The 25,153-nt window shown below is 47.0% G+C and overlaps 2 protein-coding genes across 10 annotated transcripts in view; one reads left to right on the top strand and one right to left on the bottom strand.

Moving 5' to 3' along the window:
- Positions 1-3,388, top strand: part of SAMHD1 (SAM and HD domain containing deoxynucleoside triphosphate triphosphohydrolase 1) — a 56,697-nt gene extending 53,309 nt beyond the window's left edge. For both annotated transcript variants that reach the window (XM_077873034.1, XM_077873035.1), the window contains exon 16: positions 1,125-3,388. In XM_077873034.1, coding sequence (XP_077729160.1) covers positions 1,125-1,259 — 135 coding nt within the window. In that variant the 3' untranslated portion in view covers positions 1,260-3,388. The remainder of the gene's footprint in view (positions 1-1,124) is intronic.
- Positions 3,201-24,712, bottom strand: TLDC2 (TBC/LysM-associated domain containing 2). Of its 8 annotated transcripts, none has more exons than XM_077873063.1 (9): positions 24,558-24,712; positions 21,743-21,949; positions 19,367-20,598; positions 16,574-16,677; positions 15,162-15,341; positions 14,494-14,646; positions 11,968-12,063; positions 5,770-5,843; positions 3,201-4,807 (listed from the first exon to the last, which is right to left on the bottom strand). In XM_077873063.1, exons 4-9 carry the CDS (start codon positions 16,604-16,606, stop codon positions 4,672-4,674), a joined length of 672 nt encoding a protein of 223 aa, XP_077729189.1. In that variant the 5' UTR covers positions 16,607-16,677; positions 19,367-20,598; positions 21,743-21,949; positions 24,558-24,712; the 3' UTR covers positions 3,201-4,671. The 8 variants fall into 8 exon arrangements, with proteins under 8 accessions (XP_077729189.1, XP_077729191.1, XP_077729190.1 ...); XM_077873065.1 differs by having other exon boundaries at positions 24,568-24,666; XM_077873064.1 differs by lacking the exon at positions 24,558-24,712 and having other exon boundaries at positions 19,367-20,046; positions 20,470-20,598; positions 21,743-22,849.
- Positions 24,713-25,153: the final 441 nt, after the last annotated feature.

Below are 25,153 nucleotides of genomic sequence, written 5' to 3'. Positions count from 1 at the left end.
ATGGAACAGTACCTAAGACAGACATAGTTCCCAAGGATCACACTCTGGTTGGGGATAACAGACACATAAGTAAATAACAATTATTGTGGTGTGGTAAGTGCTTTGGGGTAGGGGGCAGTGTGCAGAGTCTTAGAGGAGCCAAAACGGGAAGGATTTAAGCCATACTTGGTTGGTTGGGAAAAGCTTATTTTAAGAAAGACTTAGAAGCTGAGACCTGAAGGATGGTTGAGAAGAAGTCAGCTGGGTAAAGGTGGAGGCAGGAGGCCAGAAGATGAGTGAGAACATGGTGCCTTTAGGGGAGAGGTCCAGGAGATTTTGCATAGTCCTCTAGGCCTAGGGCAATGGAAGCCATTGAAGTGTTTTAAGCAGGAGAGTGACATTCAAGTTTGTATTTATGAAATTCGCTAGAGTTGAAATTAGAATGGGTAGAAATAAGTGTGCTCGATAGAAATAGAGAGGAGTTTAAAGGCAAATGATGTCTTTGAACTAGAAGGGTCTTCCAAATATGAGTCCCTCTCTCTGTGTCTATTATGAATAAATAAATTTGTCAAAAAAATAATTGGTATTTTCAAAAATAGAAAAATAGAGTTGTGTTTTCTGAAAGTGTATGAAGGGAGAGGGTCAGAACTGAGCAGTGAGCGTGCTACTTCTGGCCATCTTTGAAAAGAGTAGATCTGGGATCCCTGGGTGGCTCAGCGGTTTAGCGCTGGCCTTCAGCCCAGGTCGTGATCCTGGAGTCCCGGGATCGAGTCCTGCATCGGGCTCCCTGCATGGAGCCTGCTTCTCCCTCTGCCTGTGTCTCTGCCTCTCTCTCTCTCTTCCTGTATCTCTCATGAATGAATGAATAAATAAATAAATAAATAAATAAATAAATAAATAAATAAATAAATAAAATCTTAAAAAAAAAAAAAAAAGAGTAGGTCTGATAGCTTTTCCTATGTAGAACTGTGGTGTTCCTAATTTGATCCAAGCACAGAGCATATATATAATTTGGGGTTTCCCAAGAGTCTAGAAGCAATCTAGAAGCAATCTGTCTGCAAGACAAGGATTTGTGCACCTGAGGATTTCATTCAGAATTATGAAAACTGGCTTTTCTTTGTTCCTGGTTTTTCTTTTCTTAACAGGATGGTGATGTGGTGGCCCCACTTATAACACCTCGAAAAGCGGAGTGGAATAACATGGATTCAGCCCAGAGCCCAGATCACTTCCGAGAAAGGTCCAAATTTAAACTCCGGCTTTTTCAGGATGACTCAATGTGAATGTTTGCAACCATTTGTTTACATAAAGCTCTCTTCCCTGTCCCCCAACAGTATTAACTAGTGTAGGGAATTTGGTCGTGGAGTTCTACAAATTTTAGTGATAACTAGTGCTTTTTGTATTTTGAATGTAACACATATGCTCAAGTATTTTTATCCAAAGAAATGAAAGGCATTAGACAAATCTTGCTATACATGCTATGGAAAGTGTTACCCATTTTAACCGTAACTAAAGTCTTTCTCTTCTAGTAGTCTTATTTTCTTACAATAACAAAAAAAGTTTTTTTATGTACTCTGAACTCTTATGACATATGATTGTTGTGTTTTTTTTTTTTTAAGTTTGGAAATGAGAGAAGGTGCACATTGGAATTTAAAATTGGGACTATCATAAACAGCTATGGTTAAGAACAAAACATAAAATCTTAGCCTCTTGAGGGACGTAGCCATCACTTCAAATTTGAGGACAATTCTTCCTTTTTTTTTTTAATTTTTTTTTTTTTTTTTTTTGAGGACAATTCTTCTTAAGTGATCGAAATGTTAGTGAAAGGCCTTTTCTTACCCTTTTAGCTAGTTGGACTAAATGGTAGGAAATGAGGACCTTCAACTCCTGAATGAGAGGCCTAATTAATTTATTGAAAAGATCTGAGGGCTCTGGTCTCCCCTGAAGTGGGACATAAGTCTGCCTCTGAAGGGACCTCTACCCTCTGTGGCAAAGGAATCCCCCAAGCCAGGCTGTTCTCTGGGTCAGTTGCAGCCCCAGACCTGGGCAGTTTCTTTCTCCTGAATACTTGCTTCCCATATCCTGAGGTCTTTGTCACTATCACTGGTTTGGCCTGGAGAAGGCCCCCTTCCAACCTTCTGTCTGAATTTCCCTTGTAAATTGATCAGAGGTTGTCACAGAAGCCATTCTTGGGGCTATTCAGAGCTGGGATTTTGTTTTTGCTTGTTCAGTGTGCATTTTATGGGTTTTAGCGCAAAGATGGAGCTTGCTGAGATGAAATGAGTGATTATCCCTACAATTCTGAGTCACCCTTTGTAGCCCAGTATTCCCCCACGCTTGTTCTTTACCTTGCAGTGGAGTAGGCACCACTGTGGTTGAGCAATTCGGTGCAAAGGGCACCCACCCCCACCTCCATATACCTACAATTAATTGCCTGTTCTATAGAACTTTACCAAGAATAAAGTCTGGAGTTAGAGCCAAAGCTGGTGGCAGCCAAAGGATCCTGTAGATGCAGGGCAGTGGAGAATGGGAGTCATAAGCCCTTTACATCCTAAGCTTTGATACTCCCTTACAAAAGCCTCCATGGCAGGCCAGGATTGGGGACCCAGCCCTGACTCTGGGCAAGAGCAATTGGGAGGAAGGAAGGAACTCAGACCACAGCAGCAGTTATCCAGTCTTAGGAGTGCTGCTACCTTCCACTATGTAACCAGGTTCTGTTCTGTTGATACTAGGCTGAAAAGTATTAGGAGTGTCTGCCATTCTGTATTACCACCATCACCCTCCTCCATCCCCCAGTAGATGATCAGGAGTTGACCCTAATTCATAGGAGGATAATTAAAACCCGTCCCACTTCCACTATAATTCTATGTGGGTGAGATGTGTCCACATGTGCTCCTAGAAGCACGAATGAAGTCAGCCATGGTACAGGTCATATCTGTGTTGGCCAAGCTTCCTCTAAAACATTCAGTGGGGGGAGCTAGAGGGCTAAGACTTAGTGTACCCAGACCCAAGGTCAAGAATGTAATGTTTTTCTGCTAATACTGTTTTTATTTCTGTAACTCCTATCTTTAAATCATTGTGGTTTACTCTGGAATTTTATGATTTCAATATTGTGTCATTGTGCTAAGAAAGAACTTGAATCTACTTTGTTTGCATCCTTTACATATAAGTCAGCTGCACTTTATGCTCTTTGCAACTGTTTTAATGATCAGAAACATGTACCATTTACAAGGTTAAATTTTTCTTAAGAAACACCTTCGCTATTTGTATAAAAACTGAGATTTTTAACAACTTAACCTCTAGAGTTACTGAACTATTTTCACCTTGAGAATGTAAGTAGAACTGCGAGTTTAAATGGTTGGTTACTTCATTTGGGCGAGGGAAACAGCTGCAATAAAGCTTCATGAATGTATCTCCATCTTGAAACCAAAAGTCTTTTCCTTATTGATGTCCTCTCACACTTGTGTGCCTAATCAGGACCCTTTTGTGCAAAGGAAATGTTTCTAGGAATCTACCAGATGTTTCTGACTATGTCCACTCTATATTCAGTTTGCAGGAGAGGAGATGATATTTAGCAGGACTTACTTGGTTTTCTGGCAGGAGGCAAGCATTGTCACAGGAAGGGATATGGATGTTTATTCATTTCCTGAGCTCTTGTGTCAGGAAACATCTCTTTCCTCCTTTTTAACCTGCCCTGGGTCCGACCCCACCTACAGAGATTCAACTTCTTTATCAAAATAGGCATATTGTTCATTTGCTGCTTTCATATCTTCCTTGTGAAATTAGAAATTTGTAAGCACCCAGCACACTGGTGGCAGACAAGAAGTGTTCAATGTACTAGAAAAGAAAAGATGCTACTGAAGTCTATTAGTTTCACCAGTTGAGTCCAGGTGTCTGTGGTTTGATAGTATTAAGTTAAAATGATTTCTAAAACATACAGAATAGGGATCCCTGGGTGGCACAGCGGTTTAGCGCCTGCCTTTGGCCCAGGGCGCGATCCTGGAGACCGGGGATCGAATCCCACGTCGGGCTCCCGCTGCATGGAGCCTGCTTCTCCCTCTGCCTATGTCTCTGCCTCTCTCTCTCTCTCTCTCTGTGACTATCATAAATAAATAAAAATTAAAAAAATAAATAAAACATACAGAATAGAATCCCATTTTTATAAGATACACACACACATCTCCGTGGAAAATTATCTGGAAAGGTATATATGAAAATGAAAATGTTAATGTTTTGGGGGTGGTTGAATTTTAGGCAATTTTAATTTTTTTTAAGTCTTTTGTTTTTTCTACAATAAACATGTATTAGTTGTATAATTCCTAAAAAGAAGTTTCAGGGGGTGCCTGGCTTGCTCAGTGAAGCATGTGACTCTTGATCTCAGGGTCCTTTGTTCAAAATCCTATGCTGGCATGAAGCTTACTTTAAAAAATAAATAAATAAAAAGAAATTTCATCAGGGACTTTGTGCTGCTCAGATGAGGTGTGAATACCTTTCACTCCTTCAGAGTCACCTCTCCAGGAGAACATTATTTGCTTCCATGCCCGTCTTGGGTCCCCAGGCCACAGAGAGGTATGGTCACAGCCAGTCTTCTAGATTTTGGAGAAAATGGGCAGCGCTCTCTAAAGAGGGTCTAGATGGCATTCATGAGCAGGTCTGAGCATTTGTTGCTTTAGGAAGCTGCCCACCATGGGGACATCAGCTCAGGATCCAGGCCTCCAGCTCCTTGATGCAGAACTGCTCCTGCCGGGCCAGCACCTCATTGTTGAAAGTTGCACAGGGGTGGCTTCCCCCATGATACAAGTCTTCATCCAACCACAGCCCAAATTGGCCACTAAAGAGAAGAGGAAAATCTTGGCATGACTGAACTCCTGGATGTTGACCTTCCAGGTCTACACCACCAGCCTTTGGCTTCACCATAACCACAGCTCAGTTTTGTCTGTTTAATCTTCCTTTAAACCAATTTATCCAGATTATTGGGAACTCCACATGTTGTTCCCCCATAGGATTTGGAGCACTTTTTTTTATAGTTAAGTGATTTCAATAAATATATACATTGGTGCAACCATCACCACAATCCAGTTTTAGAACATGTGGAACATTTTAAAGATGGCAATGCTTAACCGAAGGAGTGAATCTTCAGGCATGGACTCAGCCCAAAAACTACTTCAGAAAGCATCCACTCTAATCCCCTCATTTGATGGCAAACCAGGCTCGGGCTGGGAAGTGGGTTACTGCAAATCAGCAATGGCTGGTGTGTTCTGTGCCACACTGACTCAGTAGAGGCTCTTCAGACAGCTGGGAGGGCAAGGAACTTGCCTGGTACTGCTTTCATCTTTGCCTTCAAGATAAGATTTATTCTGCCTGAATGTGGAGGTTTCACCAGGAGTAAGGCTAACTTTTTCTTCCTAACACACAGGCGCGCGTGCGCGCACACACTTGCACCAGGTTCCTGGGCAGATGCCTGGCCTTCCTCCAGTGAGCGGTTTCCTGATCTAGCCTCCCATCCCTTGACTTGCCTCAGACAACCATGTGGAGGAATGCTGTTCTCCAAATCACATACATTCAGACAAAGCTGTCATCAACCTAAACACTTTGGAGGATAACCCCCCGCCCCCCTCCCTCACCCCCACCCCTCACTCCACCCCCCTCCTGTCGCTGCTGATGTTGAAGGGAGAAGCCTGGAAGTTTACCACCAGCCTCATCTGGGGCAGCCTAGCCCAGCATTTCCGGATGGGAGAGAGACCAGACACAGACTACCCCGACTCCAGACTTGGGGAGGGCGGAGCCACGCACCTGCCACTGCCCATCATCAGTGAATCCAAGTCTCCTTTCACAAAGAAAGAATTGCTTCCTGTCCACTTAAAGACCTGGGATGACAGAAAAAGCTGGGTTACCGGGTGTGTCATGCCCTTGCAGCCTGACTCCACACCACTGGGTGGCAGTGTGGTGGAGGGAAGGAAACATCCAGCTCCAAGCCCCACTATCAGGAAGTACCCTGGCTCCTGATTCTGGAAATTTCTTCTGTCCTCCCCGAGTTTACCTCCTCTTGCTTTCTAGTCTGAATTCCCACAACCCCAAAGCCCCCCATGTTCTAGAAGTAGACCAGAACTCTCCGCAGCATCCTGCTTCCAAAGCTGGAGAGCGGAGAAGGTCCAGGTCAGGAGCTGGACCCTGATTCTGCCACAAGCTGTTTCCTCATCTCTCGCTGGAGCATGCCCATTTCCCTGTGCTGCCTCATACTCTGGTCCTTAGCAAATCTTGTGGCTCCACCCCAAAGAGACTCTCAGACTACCTTCATTCCTGCCCTGTCCATCTCCACTTGTGCTCACCCAGTCCCCACCACACTCACTCCTCGCTTGCTCACAGCCTCCTTATGCATTCCTGCTTCCCCTGTCACCTACCTGCCCACAGCCCCTCCTCACACTGCAGTGTGACCTGCTCTGACCCCTGCTTTCCTCTGACCTCTTCTCTCCCTCCTTGACCACTTCGCTACACTGGCCTTGTTATGCTTGGGACACCCAAAGCTAGTTCCACTTTAGGACCTTCACAGTAGCTGATCCCTCTACTGAGAATACCCTTCCCCGCAGATCCGGAAATGGCCCACTTCTCATCTTTCAGCCTGAATGTCATCCCAGAGAAGCGTCCTGGATCACCCTGTTTAAAGTAGCCCTTCCTCCTAGGCCTTGTTTCTTTTCCTCAGCATTTCCACTCTTTGAGAACTGTGTTCATATGCCAGCACTTCACTGCCTGTGCCTCTAACATGTAAGCTCTGGGGGCTGTGTTGGTTCCCAGCAATATTCCCAAGACATAATATAGATGTCTGTTGAATGAATAAATTATTCAAGAGTCATTCAGCTAATAAAAAATATTTTTAGAGGGCTACAAGAGTATAGCATAATTGCATTATTTTAGAGGGCTACAAGAGTATAGCATTATTGCCCATAATTAGTTGTTTAAAAAAAATGCTATGGGGACACCTGGGTGCTCAGTGATTGGGCATCTGCATTTGGCTCAGGTCATGATCCCAGGGTCCGGGGACTGAGTCCCGCATTGGGTCCCTGCGAGGAGCTTGCTTCTCCCTCTGCCTATGTCTCTGCCTCTCTCTTTGTGTCCCTCGTGAATAAATAAATAAAATCTTAAAAAAAAAAAAATGCTGTGAGCAACCATGTTTTTTTTTTTTTTTTTTTTAAGATTTTATCCATTTATTCATGAGAGACATACAGAGAGAGGCAGAGACACAGGCAGAGGGAGAAGCAGGCTCCACTCAGGGAGCCCGATGCGGGACTCAATCCCAGGACCCCAGGATCACACCCTGAGCCAAAGGCAGGCGCCAAACCGCTGAGCCACCCAGGCGTCCCAACCATGGGGTTTTTAGCAAGAAAATAGACTAATACAAAATTAGTCCTGGGCTCAGAAGAGATGAGATAATATTAACAAGTGACCATGAAAAGACAGAGCCATTCAATTCCTTCTCTACTTTCCTTGAAGAATGTGACCTTCAAACTTGAGGGAGTAAGATAAACGTTGCTGCTACAGAGACTCTGTTCATAGCACTGTTTGGAATCGCCCTCAAGGAGAAATTGGTAATTTCTGAAGAACACAAGACGTGCCAAGAGACCAAAGATAGGCAAAGATCACTCAATTAAAAAAAAAAAAAAAAAAAAAAAAAGATTCCATAACAGGAAGTTGGGAAGACAGCCCCTGTAAAAATAATTCATTTCATTCAACTTTTTTTTTTTTTTTTTTTTTTTAGCATTTAGTACCAGTCACTGTTTTATGTACTGGGTAGAATGGTGAATTTAACAGACAAAAATTCCTGCCTTCATGGGATTCCCATTCTAGAAGGTGGAGGTGGATAAGTTAAATAGTATGTTAGGAGGTGATAAGTGCTAAGTATAAAAAAGTAGAGAAGGACAAAAAGGATTCCCAAAGAATGGAATGTTGTCAATGTAAATTAGTTGGTCACAGATGGCCTCTCTGAGATGATGACATTTGAATAGAATCGGTGGCCCAGCGGTAGCACCGCCTTTAGCCCAGGGCCTGATCCTGGGGACCCAGAATCAAGTCCCATGTCAGGCTCCCTGCATGGAGCCTGCTTCTCCCTCTGCCTGTGTCTCTGTCTCTGTCTCTCTCTCTGTGTCTCTCATGAATAAATAAATAAAATCTTTAAAAAAGAATCCTAAAGGAGGTGAGACCTGAGCCATGGGATCCAGTGGAAGGCATTTGAGGCAGAACAGTATATGCAAAGGCCCTGAGGCAGACGCAGGCCTGCATGTTTCAGGACTGGCTCAGAGCTCATTGTAGCTAGAGGAGAGTGAGGGAAAGGAAAAATATCAAGAAACAACATAAGAGAGATTCGGAAGATGTAGGGCCTTGTAGATTATTATATTTTTTAAAAGATTTTTTTTATCAGAGATGGCATCAGCTGGGAGGCGGAGGCGGGCAGGAGTGGGTGAAGAGAGGGTGAAGCAAGCTCCCTTCTGAACTGGGAGCCCGACATGGGGCAGGATCTCAGGACCCCAAGATCATGACTGGAGCCCAAGGCAAATCCTTAACCAACTGAGCCACAGAGGTACCCTGGGCCTTGTAGGTTATTATAAAGACTGCCTGGGGCGGCCTAGGTGGCTCAGCGGTTTAGCACCTGTCTTCGGCTCAGGTCCTGATCCTGGAGTCAAGGGATTGAGTCCCACGTCAGGCTCCCTGCATGGAGCCTGCTTCTCCCTCTGCCTGTGTCTCTGCCTCTCTCTCTCTCTCTCTCATTAATAATAAATTTTTTTTTGATTAAAAAAAAATAAAGACTGGCCTAGTGCCTAGGTGGCTTAGCAGCAGTTGGATATCTGCCTTTGACTCAGGTCATGATATAGGGTCCTGGAATGGAGTCCCATGTGGGGCTCCTTGCTCAGTGGGGTGTCTGCTTCTGTCTCTCCTTGCTTGTGCTCTCTCTCAAATAAATAAAATCTTAAAAAAAAAAAAAAAATACTGGCTTTTCTCCAAGAAAGGAAGCCATTGGCAGCTTGGAGCCAAGAAGTGACATGCTCTGACTTACCTTTTATTTATTTATTTATTTTTAAAGATTTTGTTTATTTATTCATTTATTTATGAGAGACACACACAGAGAGAAAGGCAGAGACACAGGCAGAGGGAGAGGCAGGCTCCATGCAGGGAGCCCGATGCGGGACTGGATCCCAGGACTCCAGGATCATGCCCTGAGCCAAAGGCAGATGCTCAATCGCTGAGCCACCCAGGCATCCCTGACTTACCTTTTAAGAGGAACACCTGCTATTGTGATGACTGAGTGTAAGCAGGGAGACCTATTAGGCGGTTACAGCAGGAACAAGGACAAGTAGCAATGGTGGCTTGAACCAAGTGACAGCAAAGGACATGGTGAGAAGTGGTGACTTCTGGATATAGACAAAGGGCAGAGTCATCGGGGCTCATTGACAACTCAGGTGTGGGGTGTGATGGAGAGGAGTTAAAGACCCCAACATTGGGATCCCTGGGTGGCGCAGCGGTTTAGCGCCTGCCTTTGGCCCAGGGCGCGATCCTGGAGACCCGGGATCGAATCCCACGTCGGGCTCCCAGTGCATGGAGCCTGCTTCTCCCTCTGCCTATGTCTCTGCCTCTCTCTCTCTCTCTGTGACTATCATAAATAAATAAAAATTAAAAAAAAAAAAAAGACCCCAACATTTTTTGGTCTCAGTGGTAGGAAAGTTGGAGGTGCCATTAACTTCATTGCAGAAAATGGCAGGACGGGCAGATTTTGTGGGGGAAAGTCAGGAGCTCAGGTTGGGACCTGGGAGGCTTAAAATGCCATGCTTGCAGTCCAAGTGGAAACAGGGTAGTAGTTGGATATATGTCTCTTGGGTTCCTGAATGGGCATTGTCTTCTTTTCAATTACTCCACCTTTGCACACGCCCCAAGAAGACTGCTCCCTACGCCCTTCATCACCTGGTGATCTTGTTTGTCCATCAAGACCCAACTCAACAAGCTCCTCCTCTAGGAAGTCTCCTTTGATCATCTCACCCCTTTTCATATAGGTGCTCCTCCTTGGGGTTGCTTCCACAGCACTTATAGCTCTATACTGTGATCATCTCTCTTCTGGGAGCCCAAGAGCATCTCCATCTGTCATTTAGAGAGGTAGTGTAGTGCTGCGGCCAAGTTCAAGCGCCGGGGCCTGTTTCTGCATCTCATCCTCCCCGCTGACTAGCTGTGTGAGGTTAAGCAAGTTACTTAACTTCTCTGTGCTTCCGCCTCCTCAACTGTAAGATGGGGCTGATAATAGTATGTACCTCATAGGAATGTTGTCATGATTAAATGCGCTAATTTGTGGAAGTCTCAGAATAGTGCCTGGCGGGTGGTCAACTAGTACAGTTAGCTGCTACTATTTTTATGAGTCGTAAAAGTAGTGTGCTTCGTGCCAAGTGCTCGGTCGTTTTATTCAATAAATAGCTCTGAGATGGAAAAGCTTTAGATGAGAGATGCTGGGGACTATTCCCCTCCCTCCTTCAAAAGCCCTGCTCTCTGGCAGCAAGCACCATCTGACTCCCCCACTGTCTTGTCTCTGTCACCCACCCATCTCCCTGTCACCAATCACCATGCATTAGAGTGTTGAGCTCTGGCTCACCATCCTTCCCTCCTTCCTAATTCCTGCCACTGTCCTTGGTGAATTTTGCCACCCACACGGACCCATCCCCTGCCTGCCATCATCTTTTCCTTTTCCTTTTTTTTTTTTTTAAAGATTTTACTTATTTATTTATGAGAGACACACAGAGAGAGGGAGAGACACAGGCAGAGGGAGAAGCAGGCTCCATGCAGGGAGGATGATGAGGAACTCGATCCCAGGACCCTGGGATCATGACCTGAGCAAAAGGCAGATGCTCAACCACTGAGCCACCCAGGTGCCCCCCATCCTTTCCTTTTCCAATCCAGGGGTGTTCTTACCCCCACCCCAGCCACTGTCTCCTGTGTTCACACCCAGGAATCTGTCTTTACCAGTCTGTTTCCAATGTCCCTGTCTCATATCTTATAATCCAACACATTGCTCAATGGGTGTCGTTATTGCAAGTCTCTGACCTCAAAGCCACCTCTCAACTGTTGTTATCATCTTCATTTCATTGTCCTCCAGCCTCCCCAGCTCCCCTTCCCTACCGATGCAGACGTCAACCTCCGCTCCCCTCTGTCCCTCTGTCCAACCAGCTTGGCAAAAGCCCCAGTCACTCTCTCCCATGCCTGAACTCAAGGAGCCAAATGTAGCTGGAGGGACACGCGTGCCCAGGGGACTGGCTTGCCTTTAGACAGACCTCCAGGTGACCCTGTCCTTCTGTTTCTCTGATAGGCCTACCTCTCCACTCCCATGATGATTTGATACCTTCTCTCTGCTCAACCCTTAACATTGTCTGCTCTGACCTCACTCTTAGCTGATGACCTCAGCCCATACTTCATAAGGCTGAAGTCACTGGATGTGTCTGTCTTTATTTTCCTACCTGTACACCCACAGATCTATTGGCACTTGGACAGACTTCTTGTCTGTACAGCCTGCATCAGGTGAGCCATACCCCTCTTCCTTTACAAGCCAGTCTGTAGTTGCCAGGAACCTACTGAGCATTTTAAGAAATGAAGATGGGGGCGCCGGGGTGGCTCAGTGGTTGAGTGTCTGCTTTTGGCTCAGGTTGTGATCATGGGGTCCTGGGATCGAGTCCCACATCGGGTTCCCCACGAGGAGTCTGCTTCTCCCTCTCCCTATGTCTCTGTCTCTCTCTCTCTGTGTCCCTCATGAATAAATAAATAAAATCCTAAAAAAAAAAAAAAAGAAATGAAGATGGGCCGGCCAACGGGGATGTGCTGCCCACCACTGCCCTGACATATTCCCTCTGTGGAAAGATGGAGGGATATGAGGCACCCCAACATGGGGAATAGAGCTAGGGGCCACTGGGACCTCAGGATCTTTGGTATAGCCCTCCTCCCCCCTCCCTAGAAGGTTGGGAATATCACCTTTAGCTGTGGGGCGAAGGAGAAGAGGAAGGTCTCTCCAGTACCATAGAAGCTTTTGCTGAGTCGAATAGCTGAAGAGGAGAAGGCCCCGAACATCTGGAAATAGAAGAACTTGCTGTTGTAGCTGGAAGGGAGTGGATATCCTCTGGCAAACCTGCTCTCCAGGCTTAGTAATACAGACTCACCTAGAGGGGCACCCCGGGGGGTCTGGGACAGACCTGGGGCATAGGGAGGGCTGCATAGGCCCATCAATGTGTGTCCTTTCCCTTGACACTCCCCAAGGAAGAACTCTTGCTGGTGTCCTCCTACTTTTTCTTAAATATACTTCTTTTGTAAAAGTAATCCTTGTAGAAAGGTATTAGAAGTTATAGACAAGAAGAAAGAAACACTAAACCCTTTGCAATTCCCCCTCTGTTCCCCAGGGTAACTCTTCTTAACATATTTGTGCATTTCTTTCCAGCATCTTTAATGCCAGTGTATATATTCTTACACAGAAAACCAGATCCTATAGTACACCTGGGTTTGTGGGTTTTTTTTTTTCTTCAAGTTTTACTTATTTAAGTAATCTCTACACCCAAGATGGGGCTCAAACTCACGACCCTGAGATCAAGAGTTGCATGCTCTTCCAACTGAGCCAGCCAGGTGCCCTGTACATCTGTTTTGTAAGCTGCTTCCTCCCTTCACTTTTCTTTTTAAAAGTTCAAACATACAGAAAAGTAAAAGCATGGTACAGATAACCTCCGTGTAGACTCAAAACTGTAAATGTGTTCACCATATTTACTTTCTCTCTTCTTCTATTTTTTGCTGTTCTGTTGGAAAATAATTTGCAGATATTACAACCCTTTTACCCCTAAATAGTTCAACTCCTAAGAATGGGGATTTTCTCACGTACTATCACAATTCGACCATCTCACCTCAGAAAATTAACAGCAATTCCATAATATCTAATATCCAGTTCTTTTTTTCTTTAAGATTTTATTTATTTATTTATTCATGACAGACACAGAGAGAGAGAGAGGCAGAGACAGGCAGAGGGAGAAGCAGGCTCCATGCAGGGAGCCTGACATGGGACTTGATCCCAGGTTTCTAGGATCGTGCCCTGGGCTGAAGGTGGCATTAAACTGCTGGGCCACCAAGACTGCCCTAATATCCAGTTCTTAAAACATTTTCTCCATTGGCCCAAGAGTACCATTCATATCTTACTCTAAAAACAAGAGCTGGGGCACCTGGCTCGCTCAATCAGTGGAACTTGCAACTCTTGATCTTGGGTTGTGAGCTCAAGCCCCAAGCTGGGTATAGAGATTACTTAAGAAAATAAAAATAGGAATCCCTGGGTGGTGCAGCGGTTTGGCGCCTGCCTTTGGCCCAGGGCGCGATCCTGGAGACCTGGGATTGAAACCCATATCGGGCTCCCCGTGCTTGGAGCCTGCTTCTCCCTCTACCTGTGTCTCTGCCTCTCTCTCTCTCCGTGTGACTATCATGAATAAATAAATTAAAAAAAAAAAAGAAGAAAAGAAAAATAAAGTCTTAAATAAATAAAAACAAAAACTTAACACTTTTAATAGCTGTGGCTCTACATCATTTTTCTTAGCAGCCTTTGGCAATATTTCACTATGTAGCAGAACCATATTTCCCTCAGCCATTCTCTCGCTGTGGGGTAGTTGGTGGCTGCAGGTTTTCCCTCTTTTACAGAGTGTGGTGGGGCAGAGGCAGGATCACTGGGAGGCAGCCCTGGGGAGTAGGTTTTGGCCTAATATAAAGAGTAACATCCTTATAGTCAGCAACACTCTGCCAAGGAAGGGACTCCATCCTGAAGAAGTGAGCTCCCCGACCTTGAGGAGGACGGTCCTTGATCAGCATCTTGAAGATGGAGGGAGCTCCTGTCCACATGAGGGTCCTCAGGGACCCTTGAGATCTCTCCCAGCTCTAACACATTCCTCTCATGGAAGAGCAGTTGAAGCTAGCTGGCCCCTGTCCAGAGAGCCTGGGCCCCATTGGCGAGACCACATGGATTTGAGACAGCGCTCTCCCAAGGTCCCTGCTGTAAAAGGTGGGCGCTTCCCGGGGCTGCCTCCTCACTGGCTGGCTTTCACTCTTAGTCTCTCAGATCCATCCGTTCTCCCACCAGCAGGGGGATTTCAAAGCACAAATGGATCATTAAGGTGTAGTTGCCCCACATAAATTGTCTTCCCAGTTGACTATTTGCTTCCCCTCAGGCCCCACCTCCCTATTAGGCCTCTAGCTCCCAGAGGGCTGGAACCCCTTCTGTCTGACCTGGCTCTTGTCCACATCGAAGCTGGCACATGGAAGATGCATAGTATGTATACAAGTGTCGAATGGATGAATTAGGGAAGGAAGGAAGGAATGACTCTGAGGGGGGATGGTTTCAATGTCATCCTCAGCATCCATTATAAGTGACAGGCTATGGCCTCTGCCTCTTGTCCCTGAGGCTGCCCTGGGGCAGGGCCCGCTGCTGCGTGGTCAGGCACCCCCAGAGCCTCAGGTTGGGGCTGTGGCCCAGCTCACCTGACCATCCTGGTCCTTTAGCACCAGCAGCACCGGCCCGCTGCGGCCTTCCATCTGCCTGTACAAGCTCCGCAGGCTGAAGCCATCTCTCGATGTTCGGAAGGCCAGGCTCCAGAGATGTCCAGTGACTCTTGGGGGGAGGTGGAGGCTGAGCTAGGAATAGGGCTGGAGGTGAGCGAATGATCCTTGTCCCCCCACCCCATCCCTTGTTCCTTCCACTCTGACCTCAGGGTGCCACAAAGAATGAGGTTGAATAGGCCGCACTCACCCAGGCATGGTGCTTTATGGGTGGCAGAGGAGTTTACTGTTTCCAAGGGCCAGTTAGGAGCCCTCAGAGAGAGGGATTGTTAGTCCCATTTTACAGTTGAGGAAAACAAGGCTCAGGGAGGTGAAGCAACTTGTCTAGAGTCCACACCAGGAGTAAGCAGCAGAGCCAGGATTTGAATCAAGGTCAGGTCTCCCTCAGGACTCTTTCCCCTTGATAACCTTGGTCCCTAGAGGCTGGAGAATAGATGAGGTGCTGAATCCCTACCCCTATTCCTCCCTACTTCATCCTTCCACTGCCACCATAGGTTTGGGATGTAGGAGGAATGAGCCTAGGGTGTCCCTGGACCTGGCTGGGGTAGGGAAGGAGCGGGGGACCCTTAGGCTCCTGGCACTGCTCCAACCTGCCTAATCTCCGAGGGTCCGAGAACCTGGCTGGCTTCTGCCAGCTGGGGCTCCACAGGATCTTCAGGAGCAGGAGCTGAGACTGAGGCTGGAGCTGGGGCTGTCTTCTCTTCCTCTTCCTCTTCCTTTTCCTCATCCTCACCCTTCTCTACAGATAAAGCATCTTCCACCTGACTGGGCTATGAAGATACAAAGAGGCCTGGTGAGTCGAGGCTCAAGGAGACACCAGTTCCCATGTCTCCAGAGCACAAGAGCCTGGGCTGCCTCATCACCCCCACTCAGACCCCTGCAACCACCAGTCCAGCCAGGGGAGGCTGGTGCCCTGACCAACAAGACCACCCTGGCCCCTGCCAGCTGGAAGTCACAGGTACCCATGCCCATCAGATGTGGCCATGGACTCTGTGGTTTGTCTGCCTGCCTGCTATAGATCCAGAGTGGGTGCCAAGGATCAAGTTCTAAGCTCAGGGGCAGAAGAGAAGGGCAGGTGGCAGCCTGGCCCAGCCCTGAGAGATGCAACTGTGTGCATCTGTACTTGAAACAATGATAATAATATCAATAATCATAACAATACCAACACCCATAGTGGCCAATGCTGATCAGCACACTCTTAACCAGGCCTGGCTGAGCGCTTGCTGTGCATGACCTCCCTGAATTTTCCCAAGAATCCTAAGAACATGCTCCTTACTATCCTTATTTTACAAAGAAAGAAAATGAGGGCCAGAGGCTTCTGTCAGTCAAGGGAGACAAGTGTGAAGCAGCTGAGAAGGCACATGCAGGTTTGTGTTAGATGTGTGATCGTCCATGTGAAGGTGTGTGTCAGCTTCAAATAGACTTGTGTTGGCAAAATCAATGTGAGAAGGTGGTGAGTAACTTTGTGTGTTTGCCTGTCAACGTGTTTATGAATGTGATTTGGGATTGTATAAATATGTGTGTGTGTGTGTGTGTGTGTCAGGTGGATGTGTGTTGGTTTATGCCTTCATTCAGTTGAGCTTCCAGTCTGTACCAGAATGTATGATTGAGGGTGTGTATGTGTGTGTACACGTGCCTGTACACAATGACTTGGAGACTTTTCATAAGGAGAGGCCTCCTAGAGAATGAGAAATGATGAGGACATTTCTTTCCTATTCTCCAGGTTCAAGCCTAAGAAGGGGGTTCTAGCTGAGTGGGGCTTCTGGATGGAGCTCCATCTGGCTGGAGACAGGCATCTGTGCTCCACAGGGTCTCAGGACCAAGGGGTAAGGGGGCAAGGCCCCAGGTTCCTGAACTCTTGAACTCCAGGTCAGCTGGAGAGGGACTTGGAAGGGGAACAAATCACCCATCTATGTCCAATCCTAGCCCCCCCCCCCCCACCAGAGATCTAGCCTACTCCACCTTTGCTGGCTTGTCCCCCAGCCCAAGTTGGGCCCCTTACCAGCCGAGTGTAACGCCAACGGAGACCTTTCATTCTGTCTGAGCCCGGCGGCTGTCAGTGAGAGTCCTCAGCCCTCCCAGGGGAGGAAGCACTGCTGGTGAGGCCTAGAGATGACAGGGAGAGGCCTGGGGCACACCCTGCTAGTGCCAGGCCACCCAGCTGCCCTTTGCTCTCTCTCCTGTCACTCCCAAGACTAATCATCCCTGGGTAGGTCTGTGAGGTCAGCTACCCTCAGCATTCAAGGCCTCACCTGGAGTTAGCAACTAACACATATTATTCATACATAGTAAATTCTAGCTGTGATTCCTTTCCATCTCCCTGCCCTTCTGGCAGCTTGGCCTAGGGATTCTGGCCCTTTGGGCAGATGCCTGAGCTCCAGGCTGGGGATCTGGAGCCTCTGGTTCTCTCTCTGACCTTGGATAAGTCCCTTGTACCCTTGGGCTTCAGTTTTTCCACATGAAACATGTTAGACCAGATCATCTCAGAGTCTCAGAGGCCCTCACAGTACTCACTGCCGGCAATTCAGTTCCCTCTCAAAGCCAGCAAGTGTATTATAACAGAATTTTGAAAGGAGCCAAGACTAAACCAAAAGAACAACAAATAAACAACAGCTCCATTTAAAAAAAATAATCTTCCTTTTTTTAATTTAAAAAGGCATGTATATGATAGAAATTTTGAGAAATCAAAAAAAATTTTTTGAGAAATCTAGAAAAGAATAAAGATACAAAAATATTCATAATTTCATCCCTCAGAGATAAACTCTCAACCCTTAAGTATATTTTTCCAGTTTTTTTCATTTATCATATATATATACACACATATACTTTTATGTATAGTTTTAAAAAGTACCTTTCCACTTAAAAATGAGAATTCTCCAGTGACATTCAGCACCCTTTGAACATGTTATTTCTAATGGCTACATATTGTTTTCCTCATAGGATGTATCATTTATTCCTCAACTGTTGGACATTTTGTGTGTTCCTAATTCTCTGTGATTATAAGCAAAATTGTAATGAAATTCCCTGTTCGTAAATCTGATTATATCCTTTATGATAAATTTCAAAAGTTGAATGCTGGATCAAATGTCATACACAGGGTGCCTGGGTGGCTCAGCCAGGTAAGTATCTGCCTTCAGCTCAATGAGGAGCCTGTTTCTCTCTCCCTCTGCCCCTCCCCCCAGCTCCTGCTCTCTCTAGCTCTGCCTTTCTTTCAAATAAATAAATAAAATCTTTAAAAAGGTGGGGCCATACACATAGTTCTTTTTTTTTTTTTAAGTAATATTTATACCCAACATGGGGCTCTATCTCATGATTCCAAAATCAAGTGTTGCATGTTCCACTGACTGAGCCAGGCAATCACCCCCTCATAGTTCGTTTTCTTTCTTTCTTTCTTTCTTTCTTTCTTTCTTTCTTTCTTTCTTTCTTTCTTTCTTTCTTTCTTTCTTTCTTTCTTTTTCTTCCTTCCTTCCTTCCTTCCTTCCTTCCTTTCTTTCTCTTTTTTAAGATTTTATCTATTTATTTGAGAGAGAGAGAGAGAGAGAGAGAGCACAAGGAGGGGAAGGAGAGAGACAGCAGATTTCCCCGAGTGGGGAGCCTGACATGAGGCTCAATCCCAGGACCCTGAGACCATGACCTGAGCCAAAGTCAGATGCTTAACCGACTGAGCCACACAGGTGCCCCCATAATTCTTGATAATGTTTCCAACAAGGCTTCCCAGGGCTTAAAGCTGACCCATCTCAATTTATCTTTAGGGAATCTTTGGGTAATATATTTCTGAGCACCAAGTTTTATGACCTTAAATTACAGATAAGGAAATTACCATTCTGAGAGTGGAAGAAACTTATCACAGCCACACTAGTATAACACAGTGGTTACAAGCACAGGCTCTGGGTTTCCTAGGTGGCTCAGTTGGTTGTGTGTCTGCCTTCAGCTCAGATCACAATCTGGAGTCCCCGGATCAAGTCCTAAGTCTTGCTTAGCCCAGAATCTGCTTCTCTCTCTGCCCCTGCCCTGCTTGTGTGCATGCCCTCTCTTTCTCTCTCAAATAAATAAATAAAATCTTAAAAATAAAAAATAAGTACAAGCTCTGGAGTCAGGGAGTTCAAATCCTGATTATACCACTTCCTTGCTATGTGACACTGGGCAAGTTACTTAACATCTCTGTGCTTCAGCCTCCTCTTCTGTAAAATACTAACAACCACCTAATAGGGCTGTTGTAAGAGTGAAAGAAGAGAATGCCTGGGATGCCTGGATGGCTCAGTCAGTTAGGCGTCCAGCTCTTGGTTTCAGCTCAGGTCATGATTTCATGGCTCGTGGATGGAACCCCACATTGGGCTCCCCACTCAGCTGGGAATCTGCCTGAAGATTCTTACCCTCTGCCCCTCCCCCTATTTGTGCACATGCTCTCTCTCAAATAAATAAATCTTTTTTTTTTTAAAAAAAGGATAATGCCTGAAGAACTAGGATGCTAAGTCCAGCCTCCATTCTTCTGCTATCAATTCGATGAGATAACCCACAGTGCCTGGTGTTCAGTGAGTGTTGGGGAAATGATAGTGCTTATTGCTATTCTCCCAATACCACCTCTGAGAAATTCAGGACTTAAATACCTGACACTTAAATACCCACTCAGTCTCCACCTGGGCTCCTCTGGACAGATGGTCTCTTGGTCACTTAGTAGGGAGAAGAAGTAGCTCAATGGGGAAGAAAAAGGCAGGAATGGGAAAAATGTTCTTGCATTGCACAGCTTTGGCTTCTGGCAACCTCCCCCAGCCTGTCCAGCCAGATGGTTCCTTACCGTATCTCCCAGGCTCTCCAGAGACAGCCACTTCCAGAACCAACTCTTCCACCTGGCAGTCTGTCCGAAGCAGCTTTAGCTTTGCACCCTGGTCCCCTGGCAGTGGCTGGCACCTCTGCCCCAGCCAGGCTCCAGGCGCTCCTCCCCAGCTCTTATACCTGCCCAGAGGGCGTCTGGCCTTGGCCTTATGCCCACTCCCGTTCCAGCTGGGAAGCCTGGCAGGGATTATTGTCCATCAGAAACTCAAATCCCATAAATATACACAAACAAGACCTTGTTACCCTCTGACCTCCAGCTCGGCCCCCACCAGTCCAAAGAAATGGAGGACACTGAACTTCTTGGCTCTTGGACTACTCTCACCACAGCTACCAGGTACCACCTGGAGCCTGGAGCCCACCATTAGGAACCTTTCTTTATCGGGTACAGATGCTACAGGAAAAGGCAATGCCGTGGGATTCTCCATCAATCACTCCATTCTACAGGGGAAGCCCGAGGCTGGGAGGCAGAGAGAAGACATCCTTTTCTGCCCTGGCTTGTTTCCCCTCTCTCAGATGGGGTGATGACTCTCTCCTCACTGGCCTGTTGTGACAGTATGTGAGATCACGCACGGGAAGTCCAGTGTTTGGCACACAGTAGGCACTTCGTCCACGGGGGTGTGTTGGGAGGATACTTTTCTGTCCCTGACTCAAAACAAAGTAGGATTCAGTGAATGCTGTGTTGTCAAATCACAGATCCTCAAGTTGGAAGGGGCTTCAGCTAATCCCAGAACAAGCAGTCTCCACCTAGGCCAGTGCCCGCTGGAGAATACATCCACCAAGTGGTCTCCTGGCCTCTGCTGGGTGGGTGGACCCCTTGTCTCTGGAGGCCTGCCTCATTCTCACACAGCTGAAAGACACCCTCTCTGCTGAGCTTTGTGTTGAGGACCTGAGTCCCAGATATTCTAAGTCCAGGTCTCTTAGGGCGATGCCCCCTCCAGGAAGGGTGGGATGCAGAAAAGCCTTGTATTATGGGGAAAACAGGCAAATAAATGGCCCTGTTGCCACCTCAAACAGGGCTGTTGCAATATGTGTTTGAACTGTAAACGGTTCAGGGGTCATACATACCTGGCCCTTTTTCCAAACTTATTTCCCTCAGGCTCAAGACCTGAACCACTGGGCACTTTAAGAAGCCAGTGAGATTTGCTTTGCTGTCTCATTCTTTGTTCTTGTGTCCAGGAAAACCCAGAATATGACCTGTCAGGAACACCAATCCAATAATAGGGCCCCTAAAAGCTCCCATGATGGGATTCTAGGCGCCAGAGTGCCAGACATCCCAGCTCTGGCTCAAAGCTCGCCTTCTCCTTTCTTTTCCAGACCACACGCCGCCTCTCTCAGAACTCCCAATATTATTGCCAGGAAACAATTTGAATGTCCAATAAAAAGGGGAAAGGTTAAGTGATTCTTGGAACATCCATTCCGTGGATTATTTCTAAGTATTAAAAGTGATGCTTGCAAAGAGTTTATAAATGCATGGGAAATGTTTCTGCCCCTCTGGTAGATGGAAAGAGGACATAAAATCCTAGGCACCTCACAGTTTCAGCTGTATGAAATACACTTGACTAGAGTCCTTTCTAGAAAACACCCCATGCCTACTGGGTGGACTGGCTTCACCTCCCCCCATGTCCTGGGAAATCTAAGTTCTGTTCTCTGAGATTTGAAGTCTTTGCCCTCCTTGGTCTCCTCACTCTCACCTGAGAAAACAGAAGCCATCAGCAGCAGCCCCCTCACCCTCCAGACAGAAGCCCCTACATCTCCTCCATGGCTCCCCCTCTCCCCCACCTTTTTTTTAAAGATTGTATTTATTCATGAGAGACACACAGAGACAGAGGCAGAGACATAAGCAGAGGGAGGAGCAGGTTCCCTGCAGGGAGCCCGATGTGGGACTTGATCCCAGGACCCCGGGATCACACCCTGAGCTGAAGGCAGAAGCTCAACCACTGAGCCACCCAGGTACCCCCTCCTCCATGCCTTCCATCCTTCCTCCAGGATGATGGAGGTAAGTCCCCTGCTCCCTTCAAAAGCCAAGCCCTCATCTCTTGATCCCTCTTTGTCTCCTTCTCTGTCTCTCTCCCTCTCTCTCCACAGGATGGTCCCCATCCCAACTGCTCCATTTCTCTTTTTTCTGCACTCCACCTCCACAGCCTGCTCACTCTTCAGTGCACTCCCTTTGACTTCTGTCCTCACCACCCCAGTCTCCTAGTGGTGCTAGGCAGGGGGCACTTCTCTGCCCTCCTCTTCCTGCAGCGTCTCCACTGCCAGACCCCTGACCCAGGGATGCCTCCCACTTCATTCAGCCTCCTGACCTCCCTGTAACACATCGCTGTGTATTCTCTCCTACCTTACTGGGTGCTCTCTCTCAGTCTCCTGTTGGTAGCTTTTCCTCTTTAAGTCACTTTCCAGAATCAGGACTTCTTAACTTCCTGCTTGTGGACCAGTTTCTCTTTTCTCTATAGATGCTCTCCCAATAAGACCTCACCTGGTCGCGAGGATTTAAATATGCTTGAATGCTGATGACTCTTCAGGACTCCAGACCAAATAGAGTGATCTGTTTAAAATACAAATTAAAAAAAAAACCCAAAACCCACTCACAAATTAGATTATGTCATGCCCCTGCTTGGAGGCTCCAATTGCTTGTTGCTGCATCAAGAATAAAGCCCCTGCCCAGGGCATGCCTTGGCTTCACTCCAGCTTTAACTTGTCCTTTAACTTTCCATCACTCATCGAGTCCCAGTCACACCGACCTTCTCACTTCCTTCAACATCTATCAAGCTTATTCTGCCTCAGAGATTTGCCCTCGCTGTTCCCTCTGCCTGAAATTCTCTTACTCTTTTTTTTTTTTTTAAGATTTTATTTATATTTATTCATGAGAGATACACAGAAAGAGGCAGAAGGAGAAGCAGGCTCCCCATGGGGAGCCCGATGCGGAACTCGATCCCAGGACCCTGGGACCATGACCTGAGCCAAAGGCAGACGCTCAATCACTGAGCCACGCAGGTATCTCTACTTTGGGTCTTTGAATAACTCAATTTGTATGTATACATATTAAAAAAATATTTAAAACATTTTAATTTTTAAGTGGGCTCCATGCTCAATGTGGGACTTGAACTCACAAAACCCTGAGATTACATGTTGCATGCTTTACTGACTGAGGCAACCGGGTGCCCCTGAATAACTCAGTTTATTTATTTTAATTTTATAGGGCTTTAAAAAAACCCTCAGTTTATTTATTTTTAATAACTCAGTTTAAATGCCACCTCCTCAGTGAGGCCTCCCTGACTATACTATTTAAAGCAGGGTCCCGGGATCCCTGGGTGGCGCAGCGGTTTGGCGCCTGCCTTTGGCCCAGGGCGTGATCCTGGAGACCCGGGATCGAATCCCACGTCGGGCTCCCGGTGCATGGAGCCTGCTTCTCCCTCTGCCTGTGTCTCTGCCTCTCTCTCTCTCTCTCTGTGACTATCATAAATAAATTAAAAAAAAATTAAAAAAAATAAAATAAAATAAAGCAGGGTCCCCTACTAATTCCTCTAATTCTCCCTCAGCCAGTGGTTTGTTTCTTTCATGATTTGTATAATGAAAAAAGAAAAAACACCCTTTAGTTTAAAAAAAAATCACCTCCTCTTTGAAGCTTTCCAGGATTTAGTCTTCATTCAGTTTTCATCATGGTGGTCAATTTAGCAGCTTGAATGGGAGGAAATTACCTGTTTTTCCACTGAGTAATTGGCATCATTTCTTACAATCTGATATAAAATTCTTATAATCATTGTATGCTTCATTCCTTCTTGAGTAGAGCTTTATATTTTTGTAATTTTTTAAAAAAAGATTTTATTTAATTATTCATGAAAGACACAGAGAGAATGGTAGAGGCATAGGCAGAGGGAGAAGCAGGCTTCTCGCAGGGAGCCCCATGCAGGACTTGATCCCTGATATCACATCCTAAGTGAAAGGCAGATGCTCAATTGCTGAGCCACCCAGGTGTTCCTTGAGTGGAGCTTTAGATAGCATACACTGCTATACACTGTGTGTGTGAGCTGAACATCGCCCATCAGTGCAGCACAACAGACTTTGAAACTGGATGTCCCTGGGTTCCAATCAGTCTCAGCTCTGTCGCTTCCAAGCTGTGTGACCTTGGACAAGCATTCCAGTTATCCATTGCTGTGTAACAAACTAACCCAAAACTTAGTGGCTTAAAACAACAATATTTATTTTGCAGTTTGGGACAGCTCATTTCTGCTCTACTTGGCATCATCTGGGACAGTGCCAAAGCTGGGGGCTGAATCATCTGAAGGTCCACTCTCTCACATGTCCGGTGGTTAGCAGGGACCAGAGCTGGAGTTGTTGACTGGAATACCTTTACTAACCTCTCTGTGAGGCCTGGGCTTCCTCCCAACATGGGGCCTGGGTTCCAAGGTGAGTGGATTAAGAGAGAAAGAGAGTGTGAGCTCAGGAGAGCACTGAGTAGCTTTTTATGGGCTAACCTTAGAAGTTACAGCATCACTTTTGCCACTCTCTATTGGTTGAGGCAGTCACAAAGGCCTACTCAGGTTCAAGGGGAGGGGATATAGATCCCCTTGCTCAACTGGAAGAGTGTCAATGCCACACCGTAAAAAGGGTGATTGGGGTGGGCTGTATGTTGCTGTGCCTCTCTTTGGAAAATGCAGTCAGCCACAAGAAACTGAAACACAGAGAAGGCAAACCATTTCTGAGAACTCTATAGCATCTCTGTGCCACAAAAGGACCACCCTACAAGAAATGGAGGCATCAGAGCTGGAAGGACTCTGTCATCTGTTGCATCAGACTAGACCAAATGGGGACTCTGAGGTCCAGGAGCTGGGAAGGCCTGCTCTGGCCCTTGCCCTGTGCTATACACCACCAGCTTGTTTGTGATGAATCTACAGTGGCCCATCTCCCCCCTATACTGCGTGCTCCATGAGGTCAGGAATGCACCAATGACAAGTCCACTTATTGTCCTACCTGGTGCCTATGGACTAGGTGAGGGGACCGTCAGGGCAAACAGGGGAGGTGGTGCCTTGCCCGGGAGTGGTGGGAATGTCTAAAGAAGCCTTTGTGGAGAACTTGCTAAGTGGCCCTGCTCCATGTGGCTCTGTGGAACCACCTGGAGGAAACACCTGAGGGTGGAGGGGGCACTCACACACCTGGACACACCTGGATCAGGGTGAAGCCACGTCTCAGGTGAGAAGGCATACCGCGGTATTCCCCACCGTGAAGGAGGTGGGATAGAAATTAAGAAGCAGACCTGGTGTCAACTGAGTGTCAAGAGCAGGAGGAGGCGGAGAAACAGGATGGGGGGGGGGGTTTGGATGCGGGGGTGGGGGGAAGAGGAAGGAGAAATCGGCTGGTGGAGGAAAAGGAGGGGAGGCAGGAACCGGGAAAAGAAGAGACTGCAGGGGGTAAACATAACCCTGCCCCCTCCCCAGGTGGCAAGGAGGTGCCACCCGGAGAATGGGTGCCCACCCGTGGGGCAGCCCAGGGCTTAAAACGGGCTCTGCCCAGCGGTGGCTCGGTGAGGGAGAGTAGCTTCAAGGAGCAGGGGAGGGGACCGAGGCGGGAAGGTGCGGCAGACACGGGAAAACCCACAACAGAGCCAGAAGCACGGCCCTGGAAGGAAGGAGCGGAAACCACCAGAGCCAGGGCTCGGGGGTTGTCTGGGGCTGCCCCGGGGAGGGAACGTGCGGGGATCAGGACGATTGCCTCAGTCTGAGCCAGCCCCCGCCGGGGCCGGAACCTACTC

Source organism: Canis aureus, chromosome 26 (assembly GCF_053574225.1).
Source record: "Canis aureus isolate CA01 chromosome 26, VMU_Caureus_v.1.0, whole genome shotgun sequence".
NCBI lineage: Eukaryota > Metazoa > Chordata > Mammalia > Carnivora > Canidae > Canis > Canis aureus.
The sequence above is the reverse complement of the archived record's forward strand: the minus strand, read 5'-3'. Positions and strand labels throughout refer to the sequence as shown.